The sequence below is a fragment of the Aquarana catesbeiana genome, unplaced genomic scaffold (genome assembly GCF_042186555.1).
Source record: "Aquarana catesbeiana isolate 2022-GZ unplaced genomic scaffold, ASM4218655v1 unanchor236, whole genome shotgun sequence".
NCBI lineage: Eukaryota > Metazoa > Chordata > Amphibia > Anura > Ranidae > Aquarana > Aquarana catesbeiana.
Window position 1 is genome coordinate 1,058,157 of NW_027362664.1, and position 24,902 is coordinate 1,083,058.

General features: G+C 44.2%; 3 protein-coding genes across 5 annotated transcripts in view; 1 reads left to right on the top strand and 2 right to left on the bottom strand.

Moving 5' to 3' along the window:
- Positions 1 to 24,902, top strand: part of LOC141121984 (uncharacterized) — a 583,368-nt gene that overhangs the window by 506,026 nt on the left and 52,440 nt on the right. The gene's annotated exons all lie outside the window — the stretch shown is intronic.
- The window catches only part of LOC141121987 (uncharacterized), a 481,910-nt gene that overhangs the window by 313,818 nt on the left and 143,190 nt on the right, over positions 1 to 24,902 (bottom strand). The window lies entirely within an intron of this gene.
- The window catches only part of LOC141121965 (uncharacterized), a 208,644-nt gene that overhangs the window by 110,343 nt on the left and 73,399 nt on the right, over positions 1 to 24,902 (bottom strand). Inside the window, exons 1-3 of one of the 3 annotated variants that reach the window (XM_073611744.1) lie at positions 8,954 to 9,022; positions 8,685 to 8,819; positions 8,475 to 8,598 (exon numbers count right to left, since the gene is read on the bottom strand). The exons of 1 other annotated variant lie outside the window; for it this stretch is intronic. In XM_073611744.1, the coding sequence (XP_073467845.1) occupies positions 8,475 to 8,598; positions 8,685 to 8,819; positions 8,954 to 9,010 (316 nt within the window). In that variant the 5' untranslated portion in view covers positions 9,011 to 9,022. Of the gene's footprint in view, positions 1 to 7,693; positions 7,832 to 8,474; positions 8,599 to 8,684; positions 8,820 to 8,953; positions 9,023 to 24,902 lie in introns of those variants that run through there. One more of the 3 variants, XM_073611746.1, reaches the window with a different exon arrangement.

Consider the following 24,902-nt stretch of genomic DNA (forward strand, 5'->3'; position numbering starts at 1 on the left):
ACAGCGCGGTCGGCTTATCCTGGGAGGGCGTCCATGGACGTCCTCCCAGAATACTGCTCTCGCGAGCCCCCGGGGCGCGCACCCGAGAAATTCCATGACCTGGACCCGGCGCATCACGGATCACGGTGAACGGCCGCTGATTGCGGCCGTTTACCATGTAATCGCTCCGTCAAATGACGGAGCGATCACATGTAAACAAACCGGCGTCATGTAATGACGCCGGTTCCTCCCTCCCCTCTGTGTACCGATCGGTACAGAGGGGGAGGAGCGGGGGGAGGGATCGGATGGTATACAGTCACATCCAGCCATCCATCTATCCATGCTCAGCCATCCCTCCATACTATAATACCCTGCAATACTCTGCAATATCCCACAATACTCTGCACTACTTCGCAACACCCCACAATACTCTGCAATACCCCACAATACTCTGCACTACTCCGCAACACCCCACAATACTCTGCAATACCCCACAATACTCTGCAGTACCCCACAATACTCTGCAATACCCCGCAATACTCTGCAATACCCCGCAATACCCCACAATACTCTGCAATACCCCACAATACTCTGCAATACCCCGCAATACTCTGCAATACCCCGCAATACCCCACAATACTCTGCAATACCCCACAATACTCTGCAATACCCCGTAATACTCTGCAATACTCTGCACTACTCCACAACACCCGAAATACTCTGCAACACCCCGCAATACTCTGCAACACTCTGCAATACTCTGCAATACTCTGCAATACCCCACAATACTCTGCAATACCCCGCAATACCCTGCACTACCCTGCAATACCCAGTCATACCCAGTCATACTCTGCAATAACCAGCCATACTCGGCCATACCCTGCCATGCGCAGCCATACCCAGCCATGCGCAGCTATACCCAGCCATGCGCAGCCATACCCAGCCATGCTCAGCCATACTCAGTCATACTCGACCATATTCAGCTGTACTCAGCCTCTGTATGTGGCCAGGCTGTGGAAGTCTCACACATGTGGTATCACCGTACTCAGGAGGAGTAGGAGAATCTATTTTGGATTGTCATTTTTGGTATGTACATGCTATGTGTTAGAAATATTGTATAAATGGACAACTTTGTGTTAAAAAAAAAATGTGTTTTAACCACTTCCTGCCCGCCGGCCATCATACGACGTCCTTGACTTTGTGCGGGGATATCTGAAAGATGCCAGCAGCTACAGGCATCATTCAGATATCAGCTTTTTCAGCCGGCGATTCCCTACACCATAGGAACGATCATAGCGGCTGTTCCACTGCTTGATCGTTCTTATGGGAGGCGAGAGGGGACCTCCCCCTCTTCCCGCCGCCCTCCGGTGCTTCTACCGACTCACAGCTACGATCGAAGCCAGGATCATTTTTTTTTATTTTTTTATTTCAGGCTTCCCAGCCTAGAGGTGAGATGTGGGGTCTTATTGATAATATGGAATAATAGGAATAAAAGTGATCAACAAAAATTTTTTTTTGGAAAAAAGTGTCAAACTAAAATAAAGTAAAATGAACAATAAAAAGAAAAAATTTTTTTTTTTAAAGCGCCCCTGTCCGTGTGCTCGCATGCAGAAGCAAATGCACACGTAAGTCCCGCCCACATATGAAAACAGTGTTCAAACCACACATGTGAGGTATCGGTGCGAACGTTAGAGCGAGAGCAATAATTTTGGCCCTAGACCTCCTCTGTAACTCAAAACATGTAACCAGTAAAAAATTTTAAAGCGTCGCCTATGGGGATTTTTAAGTAGCGAAGTTTGGCGCCATTCCACGAGCGTGTGCAATTTTGAAGGGTGACATGTTAGGTATCTATTTACTCGGTGTAACTTCATCTTTCACATTATGCAAAAACATTGGGCTAACTTTACTGTTTTGTTTTTTTAAAAGCACAAAACTGTTTTTTTTCCCAAAAAAAAAGCGTTCAAAAAATTGCTGCGCAAATACCGTGCGACATAAAAAGTTGCAACAACTGCCATTGTATTCTCTAGGGTCTTTGCTAAAAAAACATATATAATGTTTTGGGGTTCTATGTAATTTTCTAGCAAATAAATTATGATTTTTACATGTAGGAGAGAAATGTCAGAATTGGCCTGGGTGCTCCAGAACGCCTGAAGGTGCTCCCTGCATGTTGGGCCTCTGTATGTGGCCACGCTGTGTAAAAGTCTCACACATGTGGTATCGCCGTACTCGGGAGTAATAGCAGAATGTGTTTTGGGGTGTAATTTGTGGTATGCATATGCGGTGTGTGAGAAATAACCTGCTAATATGACATTTTTGTGGAAAAAAAAATCTTGATTTTTCAAAGAATTGTGAGGAAAAAATGACAACTTCAAAAAACTCACCATGCATCTTTCTAAATACCTTGGAATGTCTTCTTTCCAAAAAGGGGTCATTTGGGGGGTATTTGTACTTTTCTGGCATGTTAGGGTCTCAAGAAATTAGATAGGCCGTCAGTAATTCAGGTGTGATCAATTTTCAGATATTGGCACCATAGCTTGTGAACTCTATAACTTTCACAAAGACCAAATAATATACACCGATTTGGGTTATTTTTACCAAAGATATGTAGCAGTATAGATTGTGGCCAAAATTTACGAAGAAAAATTACTAATTTGCTAAATTTTATAACAGAAACAAAGAAAATTTCATTTTTTTAACCGAATTTTCAGTCTTTTTTTCTTTTACAGCGCAAAAAATAAAAAACCCAACGGTGATTAAATACCACCAAAAGAAAGCTCTATTTGTATGAAAAAAAGGACAAAAATTTCATATGGGTACAGTGTAGCATGACTGAGTAATTGTCATTCAAAATATGAGAGCACCGAAAGCTGAAAATTGGTCTGGTTAGGAAGGGGGTTTAAGTGCCCAGTTGTCAAGTGGTTAATTATTAATGCTACTTTTATTCATGTAAGTCATCAAATAGGCCATAGGAAAATGGCCGCTATGTTATGATCTTCAGCAAAATGACCATTTAAACCGTTTATTTGAGCCTCTATCATTTAAAATCACTGCATTAGCCACAGGGAAATTTATTATTCTCATTATCTTCAACAAAATGGCGTCCGAGACAGTTATAGTTTATAGCACATAAATAGATTGAGTCCACAGCCAATCCGGTTTCCCTGAAGAAGTCACGTGACGTGACATAATGTGTAGGGCGTGGCCGTGGGACGCAGTGGACCAGAAGTGATGTGGGAGGCGGAAACCCCAATGTTTCTATTGATTTGAGCGCTTTTTATTGTGCTTAGATGTCAGCAGATTTTATCTTTTTAAATTAAATGGTTTTGGAACATTATCACACTATTGGAGGCTTGTATGTTTACTTCACCCCCACATGTGAGCCTGGATCTTCTGAGTGAGGATTTGCGGAGGAGATTCTAGGAGGAGGGATCAGCTTATCTCAATTGAATTTGCATTCAAGGCTTATGTTCTGTGGATATGAGGTGAGGGTTCTGCGAGCACTGAGGTATTGGTGGCAGCGCATAGACTCTCTGGGAACTTTTATAAGGATCGATCACTATATTGGAACTATTTATTGAAGGGTTGTACACTGATTATAATGGAACACTTGATTTCCAGTCACTATTGGACTTCACCACTGTCATAATTCATTTATTTTGTACTAACATCACATTGTTTTATATGTATAGAGGATGGAATAGCGCCAAACTATTTACCAATTTATTTATGCATGTGTGGTTGTGAATCCACTAGGTATTGCAGCAATTCCTTGAATGTAATTAGAATTTACTTCATCACATTTATCATATAGTAGTGCAGAGGATCATTCTTATTTAATTCAGTGTTCTGGCTTAGGGAAAATTGGGCAAGTGCCCTCTCACCAAATCCTATGTCCAGAGGCCCAAGAAGAGAATGCTGTGGTACCGATCCCTATGGGTGCCCGACTGGCCACTCCCTCACGGAAACGCCACACGTTGACAGGGATGCCTGGAGATGCACCCGGGGTCCTCTCTTTAGCGCTTGATGTCCGCCGCCAACCTCAGGGCTGTAGCAGGAACAATCACACAGACTTAGGACCGCAGCACCCTTCTCTAGCGCCCGATCTTCCTCACACCTCATGGTAACTCTTTTCTCTCCCAGGAAGCCTCTGGGGTTAAGATCCCTCCTCTCTAGCTATGGCTGCTGGGATGTGTGTAGTGTCAGAAACCATGAAATCAGACTGAGACAGAAGTATAGTTAAATCACACTTATTTAATAATAAAAGTAAAAAGAACAAATGTAGTCAAATCATAGCCAAAGTTCAGTAACTGGGATGGATAGTCAGCCAAGCCAGAAGTCAGGGATCAATGTAGTGGAACAGCAAGCAGGATCTGGATCCAGAAGGGATGTCAGCAATGCAAGTCTTTAAACAGGAATGCAGGAGATGTTGTCTGTGATGTTGACCAAGGTGAAGGCTTAAGTAGGCAGGACTGAGGAGCAGGATATCATCAACAGCTGCGTAACTGTGGACGGATAAAAGCTGGCAATTAGCCAACAGCTGAGCAGCCAGCTCTGAGAAGGAAGGGCTGAGCCCAGCCCTGACATGCAGTTCTCCCTCTATGGATTACAATGAAGCAGCTTGTGTTGAGGACTCCATCTCCCAGAGTTCCTTGCCACTCCTGCAATCCTCCCGTGATTGGCTAGCTTCCATCTGCCAGTGAAGAAATAGGAGATGGAGCAGAGGGGTGTCCCTGCCTGTGAATATGTCTCTGACTCATTCCACAGTGAGAAGAAAAAGGGATTTCCCCCCTGCAGAAACTGACAGGCTGCGTCAGAGTGAGACCTGGCCAGCTTGACAAGGTAGCGGGGATGCGGAGCAGCCGTTACACAATAATGCGGGGACCTTCTCATTTTTGAGTGCAAGGGTCTCTCACAGGGACATTTATTTTCAAGTGGAGCATCTGGAGGGGAGAAACTGTCAAGGCTGGGATAACCTGCTAGGTGCAATGTGATTCCCAGAGGTGAAGGGTGTGGTTCTGGTGGGCACCAGTGGGTGTCTCCCAGCAGATCTCAGTAATAAGGCTCCATCTAAAGCTGGCTGCTGGGAAAGTATATAATTCCTCCCTTAGCTTTCATCAATGCCTCAGTCTTCTACCTGTGAGCCACTTCCCTGCTTGATCCTGTATTCTGTATATTTTAACCTGTATTTGGTTTCCTGCATCCTGTTAACTCATCTCTGATCCCCTTTTATTCTCAGTCCCAATCCTGCCTTGCTTATGTGAGCTTCCTTCCATTTGTACGGGATAGTGTATTCTAGTTAGGTTGTTGGGTTGGTTATTTGCTTCACTGGCATATTTATTTTTCACTTTTCCTTTTATTTATGGTCTGTGGGTGTTGGAAGGGTTTCATGTACATTAACAAGTCCATGACTATGATCTCAGTCATCAGTATGGAACCATGTCTGACAGAGGAAACTCAGTGGTCTACTCACAGAAAATTTGTTGGACAAATGTGATGAGCATTTGCCCAGCTGTGATATTTTCAGGCCATCTAGTGGTAATAATGAGTTATTTTTTAAAATACCTTCAACAGTAAAAAGAACATCATACAGCATTATGGTCACTAGATGGAGTCAATTATCATAGGAAATCAATGTATGAAAAAAATAGGTCTGATATTTGTCACGGCTTTGCAATTGTGTGTCACATTCAATCTATGTTTTTTTCCTAAATAGACCTGCTAAGTGTTTGTGAAAGCTTACACCACAAGATGTACTCCAATGAAAGGTAATGACTCCATTTTTATTTTTCTGCTGCTATCAATGGCCAACACGGTACAACACTTCATCCATGTCTTTGGAGATCTTTAATCTCCTTATGAACTGTTTCTTACATGATGAAGATTCAGCCATGGAGTATATCTGAGGTGTATATCAGGGTGTGCTTCTTCCCCACATGAGAGCTGTGATGACCAGCAACATTCATATAGAAGACATTTCCCGCACTCAAGGCACTAATACACCTCGAGGGTTGTGTGGGATCCCTGATGTACATGAAGACAGGAATTCAGTGAGGAACAATTCCCACACTCAGGACAGCAATACAGCTTCTCCCCCGTGTGAGATCTCTGATGTGTGTAAAGACTGGACTTCACTGAAAAACATTTCCCACACTCAGAACAGGAATACGGCTTCTCTCCTGTATGAGATCTTATATGCACATTAAGATGGGATGTAGAAGGGAAACCCTTCCCGCACTCAGTACAGGAAAAGCTCTTATCTGTTGGAAGGACGGCACCATCCCTCACAGTCTGAGGTTCCTCAGGATAAGAGGAATACGATGGTCCATCTACACTGTGTGGTGCCGGATGGACATTTGAGGTAGCCGGATTTTCTCCTGGACTATACTGTGTGATGGCCTCATCTTCTACTTTACAGTCTAGGGACAAAGTGAGACAATCCTCTGAGGTTTTCCTCATCTCCCGTCCATCTACTAAAATAGATATAAAAAGATTATTACTAGACATAAGCAGATTGGTTCCCCTAAACCAGGACTCCGCCCACATCAGGCAGCTTTATCTCTGAGGATCTTACAATTCCCCCCTCAAGGAAACTAGTAAATGGGTCCTCTGATCTCCTACCAGTTCATTTCTTTATTCCTGGACCTAAGTCAGAGAGTGGTGAAACAACGAGAACTGTCTTTTATAGGAGTGAAAGTGATGAGGGGAATATAGGATGAGTGTCCCCACCCCCTCTATCACTGATTACCATCTTCCCAACACAAGAAGTCCTGCACTTCCTTATTTAGTCCATGATTTAGTCATGAATAACAGCGGGGCTGAGCCCCACCAGAGGTCAGAGAGTGAGGATGGGGGGATAACAACCAATATGAAGACTGGACTGATCTTGAAGACCACCATCATTGGGTTATTGACTCCTCCCTCATTATCACTTTCTGTTTAAGGTTCCAAAGTTTGAGGATGTTTTCACATTATTATTAACATGTAAAAGTCTGTGGTCCAATCAAATCATCAGATATAAATCGTCCAGCTGGTAGGAAATGGGTGTAACAAAAGAGAATACATATTATTATGTTTATATATAGTAGTGGGGAGAGAGCAGAAGTCAGAAGTATGTGATATACAACATAGAGTATATAGTGCAGGGGTCAAGACTATGTAATGTGCATTATAAATTATACAGTGTATTGGTCAGGACTCATAATATTGGTATTAAGTAATCAGTGGTATATTAAATGTTTACATGAGACAAGTTGCAGAGGTCCCACACCGCTGCCTCCCATCTCCTGAGACTGCACTCAGTGACTTGGGTCTGAGATTATACAGATATATCCCTCCACCCGGCACAGCCGCAGACAACAGAGCAAATAACCCTCGGAGAATTGTTCTGTTAGAGAGCTTGATAGACCTGGACATGGGGCAGAAGACCCAAAGCACATACCCCAGGTGTCTAGGTCTAGTAAAGTCTATGGTGAAATGAACATTTTGCTTCCAGCTAAACCCCAGAATCTCCATAAATCCAGTCTAGATACATAAATTGTGTCTGCAGCACAAAGAAGGAAGATTATCTGAGAAAAATACAGGAATACAGGATGGGAAACACAGCTCAGGAAAGTGACCAGGGTATTACAGGCTGATTTCACCCAGTCCCTGCCCTACTCTGGACCAATCAGTGTGCAGTATGGGTGGAGGAATGTATTTAGTGTTAATGACCCACCTGTACTGATCTCTGTAGGAGTGTCCTCCTCTATAAATGTCCCCGTTATTCCATCCTCCTCCATAGACTGCTGATCATCCCTCACATACATCTCTTCTTCTTCTGCTTTACCCACAAATTCTATATCCATTGGATCTCCATTCTAAATCAAGAAAATGAGAAAATATCATCTATAAGAGATAAGCTTTATTATTGTGACATCACGTAAAATATACACACATTGACTCCACAATTCCATATTCTGGATGTTCCATCTCACCAACCTTGTAACATTGAGGGATGATGTGACCTTCCTGTTTGGAATCCCCGGAATACAGAGGATGGGGACATCTCTCTGGTGGGTTCCTGTAGCTGGATGACTCCACCATGGTGTCCTGGTACAGATCTTTGTGTTCTTTTAGATACTCTGACTCCCCCGTCACCCCATCCTCATCATCCTCCTCTTTTATCTCTTATTTAGAATCCCTCAGGTTTCCAGTCTGCATATATAATAAAAATGACAATTGTAACAATGCAGATAATGTACAGATCCTAATGATACTTTCAGTGATTGTTCCTCATCTACCTGATGATGGTGAGGGATGGTGTGACCTTCCTGTGTGGAATCCCGGCAACACAGAGGATGGGGACATCTCTCTGGTGGATTCCCATTACTGGATCCATCTGTAGGAAACACACACACTGACTGAATACATTGTTTCTATGTGTTTATCAGATGATGGGGGATCTAGGTGGACCCTCCGTACTGCTCTCTCTCCTTTACAATAAAGTCTCCTCTTACCCGGTGATGTGAGGAGCGGCTGATTGTCTATCATGACGTCCTTGTAGAGATCCTTGTGTCCTTCTAAATACTCCCACTCCTCCATGGAGAAATAGACAGTGACATCCTGACACCTTATAGGAACCTGACACACACAATGATACAGTCACCATCCAGACACATCCCTTGTCTGTTACTGGATAATGTCCCAGAATTCCCGGCACCGCTCACCTCTCCTGTCAGCAGCTCCATCATCTTCTTGGTGACTTCTAGAATCTTCTGCATGTTGTGTCTCTCAGGTTTTAGGGAGTCACATGGAGGCACTGTGATGGTCATATGATCACCTGACTTCACAAGAGGAAATCTCTGTATTGAGGAACCAATAGGAATATCATGTTGTCATTTGACCTCCCAGAATCCTCCTCATCTCTCTGGTCAGGTCTGTGTTTTATTAATAGAGATAAGAGTGATTTCATGTGACCTCCCAGAATCCTCCTCACCTCTCCGGTTAGCAGGTAGATGATCTCCAGGTTGATGTTTAGTATCCTCTCAGTCATGTAGCTCCGGTCCCCCTCATCCTCATTTGTGCTGTCATCTATTAAGGTTTGTCTTAGACAGATAACAGAGAAGAGGGGCTCCCACCATCCCTTTGCTGTGCTGACTTTCTCGGAGAAGTCAGCACAGCACAGGGATGGTGGGAGCCCCTCATAATGAGCACAGCAGGGGTACAAACCCAGGAAGTCAGCACAGCACAGGGATGGTGGGAGCCCCTCATAATTAGCACAGCACAGGGATGATGGGAGCCCCTCATAATGAGCACAGCAGGGGTACAGCCCCAGGAGGATCTTCCTTCCCTGTGCTGTGCTGACTTCCTCCTGGGGCTGTACCCCTGCTGTACTCATAATGAGGGGCTTCCACCATCCCTATGCTGTGCTCATTATGAGGGTCTCCCACCATCCCTGTGCTGTGCTCATTATGAGGGTCTACCACCATCCCTGTGCTGTGCTCATTATGAGGGGCTCCCACCATCCCTGTGCTGTGCTCATTATGAGGGTCTCCCACCATCCCTGTGCTGTGCTCATTATGAGGGTCTCCCACCATCCCTGTGCTGTGCTGACTTCCTGGGTTTTTAACTTCATCATAACGAATAATTGTAATTAACGAACATTCTTATTTTGTCCGATTCTGAATCTCCCATCGACTACCAGTACCAGTCTCCCACTCTCATATTAAAAAAGGTAATTTTCCCAACCCTCACTCAGCAGCAGAAGAAAAACTCTGATTGGTCAACAAAACACCAGTCATGTTTCCGTTGTAACGGAATTTGGATCTGAAAATCGTAAACAAAATTTCGTATTTCGTACAAAATTCGGAAGCATAGCAATTCGTATTTCGGATCCTCCCAAATGTACGAATTTACGGAAATTCATACGAAACTAATCGCACATGTCTAATGGTTACTATGAGACATTTCTTGGGGCTACAGTTCCTCTAAACTCCAAAAGGTGGTGATCTCACTCATATCCAGAAAGGACGTTTCTATGGAATACAGACAGGAAGTGATGTCAGGTACATACAGGAAGTGATGTAAGGTGCATACAGAAAGTTCCATGCGATAGGAAATAGGAGACGTTACTTGAATAAAGAAGCAGCAGAGGAGGTAATAAAATCTTATTTTCTATTTACACCCAGTAACCCCCCGTCATGTCCGTCCTCTTCCTCCATAGTCACTGTGATGTCTTTTATCTCCAGCAGATGATGATACACACATATATAGTGTGGAAATGTAGAATAACCCCGTATATTACAATGAGGGAATTTATGGTCTGTACTAAGGATGAGCTCCGGCGTGTTACCACAGCCCACGTGCAGAGCCCGCCAGGAAGTCGGCACTGCGCTGTGCTAATCACAGACAGTGAGACATTTCCTGATCTCTGCAGCGGCGCATCGGGACAATGTCTTACTGCCTGTGATTAGCGCAGTGCAGTGCCGACTTCTGCACATGGGCTGTGTGAACACGCCGGAGCTCATCCTTAGTCTGTACCACGAGGGGAGTTATTGATGTCAGTAAATGTCGGTTCCAGACATTGTATGTGGGGGGAATGAAATGATAATTAAAGGTTGGGATTAGGGAAGATTTCTGTAAGATTTTACACAGGAATGATCAGCGCCCCCTCCAGAGATACTGAAAGGGGCTGGATTTTGGGGGGATGAGATGGTGAACCCGGGGTGGGGGAGGGGGGGCAATTTTATCAAAAAGACGTCCAGATGGGAATCAAAATGCATTTTACAATTGTTCCGGCTGGACTGAATATTGATATTGAGCTGTTTGCTTTTGATTCATCTGTTGTATGCATTTTTATAATATAATTCTACCAGTTATTTATGATTACAAATAAAGTTTTGTATGAATTTAGTGATACAGTGGGGCAAAAAAGTATTTAGTCAGCCACCAATTGTGCAAGTTCTCCCACTTAAAAAGAGGAGAGAGGCCTGTAATTGTCATCATAGGTATACCTCAACTATGAGAGACAAAATGTGGAAACAAATCCAATCACATTGTATGATTTTTGAAAGAATTTATTTGCAAATTATGGTGGAAAATAAGTATTTGGTCACCTACAAACAAGCAAGGTTTCTGGCTCTCACAGACCTGTATCTTCTTCTTTAACCTCCCTGGCGGTATGATTATTTCAGATTTTTGCGTCTCAAAGTGATACAATTATTTTGCATAGAAATTTGGCTTTTTATGTTGTAGGCCTGTAATTCTTAGCAATAACACACTTAGATCTGTCCACCAAGAGTCTAGTAGATATCCCGGGTATGATGAAACACAAAATCATAAATTATAATATAATAAATAAATATAAATAATTAAAAAAAAAAAAATAATATAATAATAATAGTAAAATAAATTTCTCCACGATTCACTATCGCTCAATTCTGCAAGTGTTCTAATTTACTATCGCTGTTTTCTAGCTGGTCTAAAGCCACTTTTGACGTAAAGGGACACTTTTTGGTTGCTATGGACAATCTCAAGTTTCCAGGCAGAAAGAACAGTACTGTATATATCATATAAAACTGCATGCAGGGCATGGGCCCAAAGCATTGGGGACAAAAGGGATGTGAAATGATTTCATACAGTATTGTAATCTGTAAGATTACAGTACTGTATGTGTTATGATTTTTTAAAAAATTTAAATTTCCGGCCAGGCTCCGCCCCTATGCGTAGCGAGCAGAGCCTGGCACAGAGAGGCTTCGGGAAGAGGACAGAGCCCGCAGACACAGCGGGGGACATCGCAGGATCCTGGGGACAAGGTAAGTAACCTGCACCAGGATCCTGAGATGTAATCCTGTGGCTCGTGGTTACCACTAATGGTGCTGAAATTTAACCCCGAGCCACACTCAGGAATACCGCCAGGGAGGTTAAGAAGCTCCTCTGTCCTCCACTCATTACCTGTATTAATGGTACCTGTTTGAACTTGTTATCAGTATAAAAGAAACAAACTCAAACAGTCACACTCCAAACTCCACTATGGTGAAGACCAAAGAGCTGTCGAAGGACACCAGAAACAAAATTGTAGACCTGCACCAGGCTGGGAAGACTGAATCTGCAATAGGCAAGCAGCTTGGTGTGAAGAATCAACTGTGGGAGCAATAATTAGAAAATGGAAGACATACAAGACCACTGATAATCTCACTCGATCTGGGGCTCCATGCAACATCTCACCCCGTGGGGTCAAAATGATCGCAAGAACGGTGAGCAAAAATCCCAGAATCACACGGGGGGACCTAGTGAATGACCTGCAGAGAGCTGGGAACAACGTAACAAAGGCTACCATCAGTAACACACTACGCCACCAGGGACTCAGATCCTGCAGTGCCAGACGTGTCTCCCTGCTTAAGCCAGTACATGTCCGGGCACATCTGAGGTTTGCTAGAGAGCATTTGGATGATCCAGAAGAACATTGGGAGAATGTCATATGGTCAGATGAAACCAAAGTAGAACTGTTAGGTAGAAACACAACTCATCGTGTTTGGAGGAGAGAGAATGCTGAGTTGCAACCAAAGAACACCATACCTACTGTGAAGCATGGGGGTGGCAACATCATACTTTGGGGCTATTTCTCTGCAAAGGGAACAGGATGACTGATCCGTGTACATGAAAGAATGAATGGGGCCATGTATCGTGAGATTTTGAGTGCAAACCTCCTCCCATCAGCAAGCGCATTGAAGATGAAACGTGGCTGGGTCTTTCAGCATGACAATGATCCCAAACACACCGCCTGGGCAACGAAGGAGTGGCTTTGTAAGAAGCGTTTCAAAGTCCTGGAGTGGCCTAGCCAGTCTCCAGATCTCAACCCCTTTGGAGGGAGTTGAAAGTCCGTGTTTCCCAGCGATAGCCCCAAAACATCACTGCTCTAGAGGAGATCAGCATGGAGGAATGGGCCAACATGCCAGCAACAGTGTGTGACAACCTTGTGAAGACTGATGCCACGTACACACGAGCGGACTTTATGGGCAGGCGGGCGAGACAGTTAGCTGCAGTGTATTTAGTATATATATACATCCCGGCTTTGTATATATATATATATATATATATATATATATATATACACTGTATACAGTTTAGCTTCATCTCACTGCAGACCATTCCTGGTGCATTGTTTCTAATATACTTCAGCCAGGCAGGTGACTCACTGAGCTGCAGTGCATTTAATATATATATATATATATATATATATACAGGCTTGTATATATATAGTCTAGCCCAGTGTTTCTCAACTCCAGTCCTCAAGGCGCCCCAACAGGTCATGTTTTCAGGCTTGCCATTATTTTGCACAGGTGATTTGATCAGTTTCACTGCCTTAGTAATTACCACAGCTGTTTGGTCTGAGGGAAATCCTGAAAACATGACCTGTTGGGGCGCCTTGAGGACTGGAGTTGAGAAACACTGGTCTAGCCAAGCCTACACCTGACTGTAGGCCATTGCCTGAATGCGTGTTCAAAGACACTTTCAGCCAGGCAGGTGACTCACTGAGCTGCAGTTCATAAAACATATATCCACTGCATTGTATTCCAGCCAAGACTATACCTAACTGTAGGCCATTCCTTGAGTGCGTGTTCAAAGACACTTTCAGCCAGGCAGGTGACTCACTGAGCTGCAGTTCATTTAATAAATATATATCCACTGCATTGTATTCCAGCCAAGACTATACCTAACTGTAGGCCATTCCTTGAGTGCGTGTTCAAAGACACTTTCAGCCAGGCAGGTGACTCACTGAGCTGCAGTTCATTTAATAAATATATATACAAGCTTGTGTGTGTATATATATATATATATATATATATATATATATATACATATACATGTGTATATATATATATATATATATATATATATACATATATATATATACATACACATATATATATATATATATATATATATATATATATATATAGTCTAGACAAGCCTATACCTGACTAGGCCATTGCCTGAGTGCGTGTTCAAAGACACTTTCAGCCAGGCAGGTGACTCACTGAGCTGCAGTTCATTCAATATATATAGATATACAGGCTTGTATATATATATATAGTCTAGCCAAGCCTATACCTGACTAGGCCATTGCCTGAGTGCGTGTTCAAAGACACTTTCAGCCAGTCAGGTAACTCACTGAGCTGCAGTTCATTTAATAAATATATATACAGGCTTGTATATATATATGTCTAGCCAAGCCTATACCTGACTAAGTCATTGCCTGAGTGCGTGTTCAAAGACACTTTCAGCCAGGCAGGTGACTCACTGAGCTGCAGTTCATTTAATAAATAGATATACAGGCTTGTATATATATAGTCTAGCCAAGCCTATACCTGACTAGGCCATTGCCTGAGTGTGTGTTCAAAGACACTTTCAACCAGGCAGGCGACTCACTGAGCTGCAGTTCATAAAATATATATCCACTGCATTGTAGTCCAGCCAAGCCTATACCTTACTGTAGGCCATTCCTGGTGTACTGTTTTTAGTAAACTTCAGGGGTTGTTTTGCTTATCTAATTGTACATGTAGCACTGACCCCCTAAGGAGCTGCTGATTATTAATTTTGGCCTGTACTCTGCTATCACGCCCCCTTAATTTGGCTCAGTCTCCTTGACACAGCTGTGGTGTAGTGTTAGTGTGCGGTAAAAACTTAAAGACAATTTCACAATATATAATATAATATACCTTTTGTCTTTACCTTTAACCTCCAACTTCCACCTGGTCAGCAATTCAAAGGAAACAACACTCCACACAGTAATACTTAAACAAGAATAATATTTTACTGTATCTGCTTGAAAGTAATGATTACAGCAGTTGTACTGTCAGACCAATGTAGTGTGACAGCCAACAGATTTAATTCACAAAAGTACTACACAAATGGAAGTTGTTTAAATTAACCTCTTAGAAATACGTCTATGAAATAGGAACAACGGCAGAGTGAAACTGACTTCACTATGTGCACTGTCCCACTCTCAGCACGCTTTTATCTGTAGAAGAGACAAATGCTATTTTAACAAAGCATAGCACAATCCCTAGGGAGCTCCCACTGCTTTATATTACAATAACTCTGAAGAGCAATAAAATACAAGGCCTTGCGTTTAAAGAGGCAGTCCTTCTTTTCTTCTGTCTTCTGCTAGCTATGTGTAAATTAAATTGTAATCCATGTGGTTAACAACTCCTGGGTTAAGGAAAACTGAATGTTGAACTAGTGTTGTGGTGAGGCAGCACTACAACTGTCTCTGGTACAAGTAACACAGTGTCAGAATTATAATGAAGTACAGGCTTGAGGCCTATATTGAAGTCAGTCTTAGTACTTTGGATTTCCTCTGTGGGACTACAGGTCCCAGCAGCACTATGTTATAAGTGCAAATGTGTAAAAGTGCGTCAATGAAACCTTGGGCAGCAGCCCTCTCACCCAACCAGGTCTTTCATGTAGAACAGTTCTGCTCCGGGGGACAGGGTCCTGTTTCCGGCCGGCCGACACTGCTACGCTGCTCCACTCCACTCAGCAAGATTCTCTGGGACTCTCAGATGGCTCCGACAGGCTTCACCGGATCCTCTTCAGTTCTGCCTCACCGTCAGTCCAGCTCACTGATGTGCTGCAGGGTCGCTGATCGGATCGCTCCGCAGTGGGTGTAGGCCGCACTTCGCTGGAGACCTCCACACAGATCCTCTCAGGCTGGCCATGCGTTCCCAAGAGACCTAAGATGGCTGCTCCCAGCCTTTTTATAGCCTTCCCAGAATGCAGTTCAGCCTCTTGATGTTCATGGGAGGTCACTAGGCATTGTGGATAGGTCAAGTTAATGTGAAATGTAAACAACAGTCACTTCCTATCATCTTCTCACATTTTTCAGAAAGCAAGAAAATAAAACAAAGTCTATTCACAATTTTGGTGGCTAGATGGCGCCAAATACTAAGCTATGGCATTGTACATAGAATAACATAACATAGATTATTGAACAAAAATGTGACCACTACATACAGTATGTCTGGAAGTATGTCAAGGAGAGGCAGATGCTCACAGGCCACTAAAAGAGGGCAAGCAGGCTCTGTGTCTACAGCAAACAGTGCTGGTCATGGATAGGGATGAGCTTCGTGTTCGAGTCGAACCCATGTTCGACTCGAACATCGGCTATTCGATCGTTCGCCGAATTGCAAACGATATGGGCCATTCGCGCCAAATTCGTGTGGTGCGTCACGGCCCATAATTCACTCCGGCATCGCAGTGCATTGCTGGCTGATGATTGGCCAAGCATGCACTATGACCCGCATGTTTGGCCAATCACAGCGTTGTCGGTAGAGAGAGCTGTAATTGGCCAAAGCCAGGGTGGCTTTGGCCAATTATGGCTCAGGGGGTTTAGAACACGCCCCACACTATATGCACGGCGGCCCTGTGTAGTGTGTGTTCCAGCGTTGAGATACATAGACAGAGAGACAGTGTCATTTCATTTGAGTTAGCTAGATTAGGCAGGACAATCAGTGAGTTAGCTGCACTTACAGTGTATTGTGTATATATATGCATCCCAGGTGTTGCATATATATATATATACACTGTATTCAGTTTAGCTAGATCCGTTCCTGTTATCTTCCTACTGACAGGCAGGCTTGTCTTGTTACAGTATTTACAGCTACCCGAAGAAAATTGCTGGTGTTCTTTTGATCCTATTAGTACCACAGTCAGGCAGCTAGACTATTTACAGTTAGTGCAGTGTGTCCTGCTCACAGTGTTCAGCTAGATCCGTTCCTGTTATCTTCTTACTGACAGGCAGGCTTGTCTTGTTACAGTATTTACAGCTACCTGAAGAAAATTGCTGGTGTACTTTTGATCCTATTAGTACCACAGTCAGGCAGCTAGACTATTTACAGTTAGTGTAGTGCGTCCTTCTCACAGTGTTCAGCTAAAACTACAAGTTATGCCCCGTACACACGGTCGGACTTTGTTCGGACATTCCGACAACAAAATCCTAGGATTTTTTCCGACGGATGTTGGCTCAAACTTGTCTTGCATACACACGGTCACACAAAGTTGTCGGAAAATCCGATCGTTCTAAACGCGGTGACGTAAAACACGTACGTCGGGACTATAAACGGGGCAGTGGCCAATAGCTTTCATCTCTTTATTTATTCTGAGCATGCGTGGCACTTTGTCCGTTGGATTTGTGTACACACGATCGGAATTTCCGACAACGGATTTTGTTGTCGGAAAATTTTATATCCTGCTCTCAAACTTTGTGTGTCGGAAAATCCGATGGAGTCCACACACGGTCGGAATTTCCGACAACACGCTCTGATCGGACATTTTCCATCGGAAAATCCGACCGTGTGTACGGGGCAATAGTGTAGTGAGACCTCTGCACAGTGTTCAGCTAAAGCTACAAGTTAGTGTAGTACGTACTGCTCACAGTGTTCAGCTAAAACTACAAGTTAGTGTAGTGAGACCTCTGCACAGTGTTCATCTAAAGCTACAAGTTAGTGTAGTGCGTCCTGCTCACAGTGTTCAGCTAAAACTACAAGTTAGTGTAGTGAGACCTCTGCACAGTGTTCATCTAAAGCTTCAAGTTAGTGTAGTGCGTCCTGCTCACAGTGTTCAGCTAAAACTACAAGTTAGTGTGGTGCGTCCTCTTCACAGTGTTCAGCTAAACCTACAAGTTATTTTTTGCGAGCTCTGCACAGTGTTCATTTAAAGCTACAAGTTAGTGTAGTGCGTCTTGCTCACAGTGTTCAGCTAAAACTACAAGTTAGTGTAGTGAGACCTCTGCACCGTGTTCATCTAAAGCTACAAGTTAGTGTAGTGCGTCCTGCTCACAGTGTTCAGCTAAAACTACAAGTTAGTGTAGTGAGACCTCTGCACAGTGTTCAGCTAAAGCTACAAGTTAGTGTAGTACGTACTGCTCAGTGTTCAGCTAAAACTACAAGTTAGTGTAGTGAGACCTCTGCACAGTGTTCATCTAAAGCTACAAGTTAGTGTAGTACGTACTGCTCACAGTGTTCAGCTAAAACTACAAGTTAGTGTAGTGAGACCTCTGCACAGTGTTCATCTAAAGCTACAAGTTAGTGTAGTGCATCCTGCTCACAATGTTCAGCTAAAACTACAAGTTAGTGTAGTGAGACCTCTGCACAGTGTTCATCTAAAACTACAAGTTAGTGTAGTGCGTCCTGCTCACAGTGTTCAGCTAAAACTACAAGTTAGTGTAGTAAGACCTCTGCACAGTGTTCATCTAAAGCTACAAGTTAGTGTAGTGCGTCCTGCTCACAGTGTTCAGCTAAAACTACAAGTTAGTGTAGTGAGACCTCTGCACAGTGTTCATCTAAAGCTACAAGTTAGTGTAGTGCATCCTGCTCACAGTGTTCAGCTAAAACTACAAGTTAGTGTGGTGCGTCCTCCTCACAGTGTTCAGCTAAACCTACAAGTTATTTTTTTGCAAGCTCTGCACAGTGTTCAGCTAAAGCTACCTGTAGAAGGTTGGTAGTGTTCTCATACTACAGGCAGGCAGTTGATTTTGCTAGCTGCAGTATCAGTATATATATATATATATATATATATATATATATATATATCCCAGCTTAGTGCAGCTACAGGCCATTAGTATGTCTGGAAGGCCAAGAAGGAGAGGCAGACAGTCACAAGCCAATAAAAGAGGGCAAGCAGGCTCTGTGTCTAGTGCTGGTCGTGGAGACGGTGCATCCTCATCACCACTTGGCCGTGGGACACGCTTGGCCTTTTTTTCGGCAGCTGGCCATGTTGAGCCGCAACATGCGGAAGACTTGGTCAAGTGGATGACCAAGCCGTCCTCATCCTCCTCATCTTCTCTCACCCATGCTCAGGGTACTTTGTCTGGCAAAGCAGCGGCCTCTTCCCTCGGCTCAATGTCATCAGTGATTCCTTCCCTAGCCCCACCATGTCCTCTGGAGGAGTCCCTCGAACTGTTTGACCACAGTGTTGGGTACATGCTCCAGGAGGATGCCCAGCGTTCGGAAGGCTCTGATGATGATACTGAGCTCGATGAAGGCAGTAACGTGAGCACGGACAGAGGGGGTGCCCAAGAAGGACAGCAATCTGGCAGTCATGCTCCCCCTGCTGCAGCATACTGCCAGGTTTGCTCCAGTGATGAGGGAGGGGATGATGAGGTCACTGACTCAACGTGGGTGCCTGATAGGAGGGAGGAGGAGGAGGCGGTACATCACCAACGGAAGGGCAGCACACTGACTGCATCACACCCCAAAGATCCACATGTGCAGGGCGCTGCAGTCTCTGCGCGTTATTCAAAAAGTTCTTTGGTGTGGGCCTTTTTTGAGACGAGTGCATCAGATCGCACTGCTGCTATTTGCAACATATGTCTCAAGCGTATCTCGCGTGGCCAAAACATCTCCCGCTTGGGTACCACATGCTTGACCAGACATATGTTGACCTGCCATGCAGTTAGTTGGCAAGCGTATCTAAAAGACCCACACCAAAGAACAAAGAGGACCTCTCCTTGCTCCTCATCAGCTGAGATCTCCAACCCCACTATACCTTCAGTCCTCTCTGAGACCTGCACTGAGAGGAATGAAGGTGTAGAATTAGGTGTGTCACAGCCAAGTACTTGTGGGCAATCTGCTTTCGGTACACCGACGTCAGATTGTACCAGGCAAATTTCCCTGCCCCAGCTGCTGCACCGCCGAAAGAAGTTTGCTCCCAGCCATCCACATGCCCAGCGGTTGAATGCTAGCTTGGCAAAATTGCTAGCATTTCAACTGCTGCCTTTTCAGTTGGTAGACTCTGCCCCCTTCCGTGAGTTTGTGGAATGTGCGGTTCCTCAGTGGCAGGTACCCAAATGCCACTTTTTCTCACGGAAGGCAATTCTGGCTCTCTACTGGTATGTGGAAGGCAATGTCCATGCCTCACTGGACAGGGCGGTCAGCGGTAAGGTGCATATTACCGCTGACTCATGGTCCAGCAGGCATGGACAGGGACGTTACCTAAGTTTCACGGCGCATTGGGTGACTCTGCTGGCAGCTGGGAAGGATGCAGGACAAGGTGCAGTAGTGTTGGAGGTTCTGCCACCACGCCTCCAAAATGCCACTACTAATGATTGTGACACACCTCTCTCCTCCACCCCCTCCTCTTCTTCTTCCTCCATGGCCTCTTCCTGTGCTTTGTCCTCGGAACCAGCGGTGCTCCGTAGCTGTTCAAGGGGCTACGCAAGTACGCAGGCCAAAAGATGCCATGCGGTGCTTGAGCTGGTGTGCTTGGGGGACAGGAGCCACACTGGGGCAGAGGTTCTGTCAGCTCTGCAGGTGCAGGTTCAGAGGTGGTTGACGCCACGCCAACTTAAGGCAGGAATGGTGGTTTGCGACAATGGCACCAACCTCCTCTCTGCCCTCCGACAGGGACAAATGACCAATGTGCCCTGTTTGGCTCACGTCCTTAACTTGGTGGTGCAGCGGTTCTTGGGCAGGTACCCTGGGCTTACAGGATGTCCTGTGGCAGGCCAGGAAAGTCTGTGTGCATTTCTGACGGTCATATAATGCCAGTGCTTGGCTGGCGGACCTCCAAAAGGAGTTTAACCTGCCCAAGAACCGCCTAATCTGTGACATGCCCACCAGGTGGAACTCAACGTTGGCCATGCTGCAGCGGCTGCACACGCAGCAGAGGGCCATCAATGAGTACCTGTGCGACTATGGCACCAGGACAGGGTCAAGGGAGCATGTTTTTTTTCCCCACGCCAGTGGGCCATGATCAGGGATGCATGCACTGTCCTGTCACCATTTGAGGAGGCCACGAGGATGGTGAGCAGTGACAGTGCATGCATCAGTGACACTGTCCCCCTTGTCCACCTGTTGGAGCACACGCTGCGTGGAATAATGGACAGGGCACTTGAGGCAGAACAGAGGCAGGAAGAGGAGGACTTCCTTAGCTCTCAAGGCCCCCTTTATCCAGACAGTGTTCCTGCGTGCCCGCCGATCACACAGGACGAGGACGAGGAGGAGGAGGAAGATTGTGTCAGTATAGAGGTGGAGCCTGGCACTTAGCATCAGCAGCAGTCTTTAAGGGATCAGTCCCAAGAAACACATGGACTTGTACGTGGCTGGGAGGAGGTGGCTGCGGACCATGTCGTCCTTAGTGACCCAGAGGACTCCGGACCGAATGCCTCAGCAAACCTACGCTGTGTTGTGAATTCATGAAGAAATATATTTTATATTTACTGGCAGAAACATAAGAGATGCTTAGGCCTCACAAAGTAGATGAACTGTGATGTTAAATAATTGAACTGTTGCCCTTTTGCCGACCTTTAGGACAAATTAGACGCTCTCATGTCTTTCCAAGTTTTACTACTACTTCAAATATTGAAGACTTTTACAAGCATGTATTGTAAGGAAAACTGTTGGAACAAAAAACTGCTCTCGTCACAAAACAAGGAGATATTTACATGGTATTGTGAATAAACAAAAGCTGCCACAGGACACAAGATTATACAGACAATTCTCACCTAGAGATAACTTCACCTGGCTACACTTATTGTGTGCAAGTGGTGGACTGTTTAAATAGCTAACACCTTGGCTAACAAAAATCATTGTATGAACTTTTAGGATGGTTTAGACAAATCAGTCATTTCTAAACACCCAGTGAGAATGTTCAAGGTCCATCTCAACACGTTAAAGAGAGTTGAATATTGTGCCAGTCAAAAATATTTTAAAGTATGAATAAGGTTATTATAAGTCATTTTAAACTATCTATGACATTGTAGGTCACAGAGACATTATAATGTTGGCATCTGCGGACCCAACAACTTTGATATGAAAAATTTATATATGAAAGTGTGATTTTATAAGTGGAAGTGTTTTAAGAAACAAATTAGTATTAGGAAAAACATATAATTATGATTATAGCTATAGAAGACTGTAACCTGTGCAGAGAAAAACGAATATTCAGTGAAGATACCAGAAGTTATACAGGTATCCATATAGATAATAATTTTTTATGTAGTATTGATGAATATATATAACAACGTGTGTATTTCATTGATAGACCAGTTTTTACAGATATACATTTATAGAGATACAGATATATAACCAAGTTATGTAATGGTGATTAATCAAACTTATACTGAGGGTATTTTACATTAGACCGATTACCAGAATATTTAAAAGTATATACTATCCTTACCATTATACACATTATGAAAATAGAATGTATTAACTTAAAGGATGGACTCAAAACACATGTGAGACACCTGGTGGTTGAAGGTGGTATTATTTTAACTCACTAAATTTCCAGAGGAAGTTAATAATTAAGTCTCCTAACCCAATGGGAAGTGAGCCACGTCCTTTTGGGCAGAGCCATTATCATTTTTATGGTCTTATTATCTGAAATGGTATTTAGAGGTAAGGAAGATGGGAGAGAGAGGACAAGAGGAGGAGGAGAGCTCAGGGATCCACCCTGAGGGGGGACACTGGGATACACACACACTCCCAGACTGACACTCATGCACCATGCATGAATACATATCTTTACATTCATGAAGATTCCTCAACACCTAATACTTAGAACTCGGAGGTCACAAGGAGTAAATCCTCTTTAAGAGTATCCATTTTGAAACTACGGCAGCCATCTTAACTCTGGTAACCAGCCAATAGGAACTCTAGCCATCCTGGAATGGGTAATTATGTCATGTTGATTTTATCTTGTATTCTCTCAAATATTGATATGTTCTCTCAAATATTGATGTATTAAATATTATACAGTTGATAATCATTCTCCCGAATCAATAACCGCCTTGTAGATTTTTCTCTAAAGATTCAAATTTTTCATTATATTTTTCTTTTTGCATAGTTGCCACATTTATTGACAAAACAAACGTCTAATTTATTTCACAATTTTAACCACTTACTTACCTGCAGCAAAGTAACGGTTGTACATGTGAATTACAGACGTTCTGTTTAATTGTCAAGTTCACAAGGTTATTGATTCTACCAAGAAGTTATCATGGTGGAATTATGTCAAAGGGACGGTACGCCCATTTTTGCAAGTGTTTTTATTGATTTTCAAGACGTTCATGGAACGCAATCGGTATCTTAATTTCATGTGATTATTTGTGTTTGTTTACCAATAAATTTCTATTTCGTATGACCACACGTCTCCGTGAACAAGTTTCACAAGCATAGACTGTGTCATATAGATTGATTTTGTATCTTAAAAATATCTTCGTTAAAAATTACTCAATGATAATTATTGTGCGGGAAACCTGTCCTTAAAAAGGTACAACTTATTCTGACTGATTATTCACGACAGCTGCATGGCCTCCCTGATCCTGCAAAGCCTGCGTAAGGATCCTCGTATTCGTGGTATCAAGGAGAAGGACCAATACTGGCTGGCAACCCTCCTTGATCCACGTTACAAGGGTAAGGTTGCGGACCTTATCTTGCCATCGCAGAGGGAGCAGAGGATGAAACATCTTCGGGAGGCCTTGCAGAAAGATCTGTGCAACGCGTTCCCAGTGACTGGGAGGTTACAAACTCCTGCTTCTGGACAACGTGTTGCTGAGGCTTCGGTCAGTCAAAGAAGGAGCGGTGGAGAAGGTGACCGTCTGACCGATGCGTTCAGACAATTTTTTGGTCCGCAGCCCCAAGGTATGATCGGTTCCAGCAACCATCGCCAGCGTCTGTTTTACATGGTGCAGGAATACCTAGGGGCAAGATCTGACTTGGACACCTTTCCCACCGAAAATCCTCTGGGTTACTGCGTCTTGAGGATGGATCACTGGCCAGAGCTTGCACAGTATGCAATTGAGCTACTGGCCTGTCCTGCATCCAGCGTTCTTTCGGAACGCACATTCAGTGCTGCTGGAGGCTGCGTCTGTCCACCGACTCAGTCGATCGACTGACCTTCATAAAAATTAATCAGTCTTGGATCACCACCAGCTACCAAGCACCTGATGCTGATGTAACCGAATAATTTTTTTTGAAATCTCAGATCCCTTCAAAGACTGCCTATCCTGATGCTGAGTGACTATCCTGAGTAATTATCCTCTTCCTCCTCAATGATCACGCTGATAGCTTGTAAGAACATTTTTGGTTCTGGGCGCCACCACCAGTGCCTAAGGCCTAATTTTTCAGCCCCTGTTTAACAGGGGTATGTAATTACAATTTTTGATGCAATACTTTGCAGCAGGGCTCGTTCCTGCGTTCCAACTAGAGTATCTGTGAGGGGGTTGCAGTGTTGTGGCACCAGCACCAGTGCCTAAGGCCCAATTTTTTAGCCCCTGTTTAACAGGGGCGTGTAATTACAATTTTTGATGCAATACTTTGCAGCAGGGCTTGTTCCTGAGTTCCAACTAGAGTATCTGTGAGGGGTTGCAGTGTTGTGGCACCGGCACTAGTGCCTAAGGCCTAATTTTTTAGCCCCTGTTGAACCGCTTCCCGACCGGCGCACGACTATGTACGTCGGCAGAATGGCACGGCTGGGCAAATGGGCGTACAGGTACGTCCATTTGAATTTCCCACCGTGTCATTGCGGCCGGGAGCTCTGTGAGTCGGGTCGCGGGTCCCGCGGACTCGATCGCCACGGGGATACCCGCGATCGTCTCACGGAGAGCAGGAACGGGGAGATGCTGATGTAAACAGCATCTCCCCGTTCTGCCTAGTGACAGTGTCACTCGATCTCTGCTCCCTGTCATCGGGAGCAGAGATCAGTGTACTGACACATACAGCCCAACCCCCCTACAGTTAGAAACACCTCCCTAGTACTGACTTAACCCCTCCCCGCCCCCTAGTGGTTAACCCCTTCACTGCCAGTGTCATTTACACAGGAATCAATGCATTTTTATAGCACTGATTGCTGTATAAATGACAATGGTCCCAAAAATGTGTCAAAAATGTCCGATGTGTCCACCATAATCTCGCAGTCACAATAAAAATTGCTGATCGCCG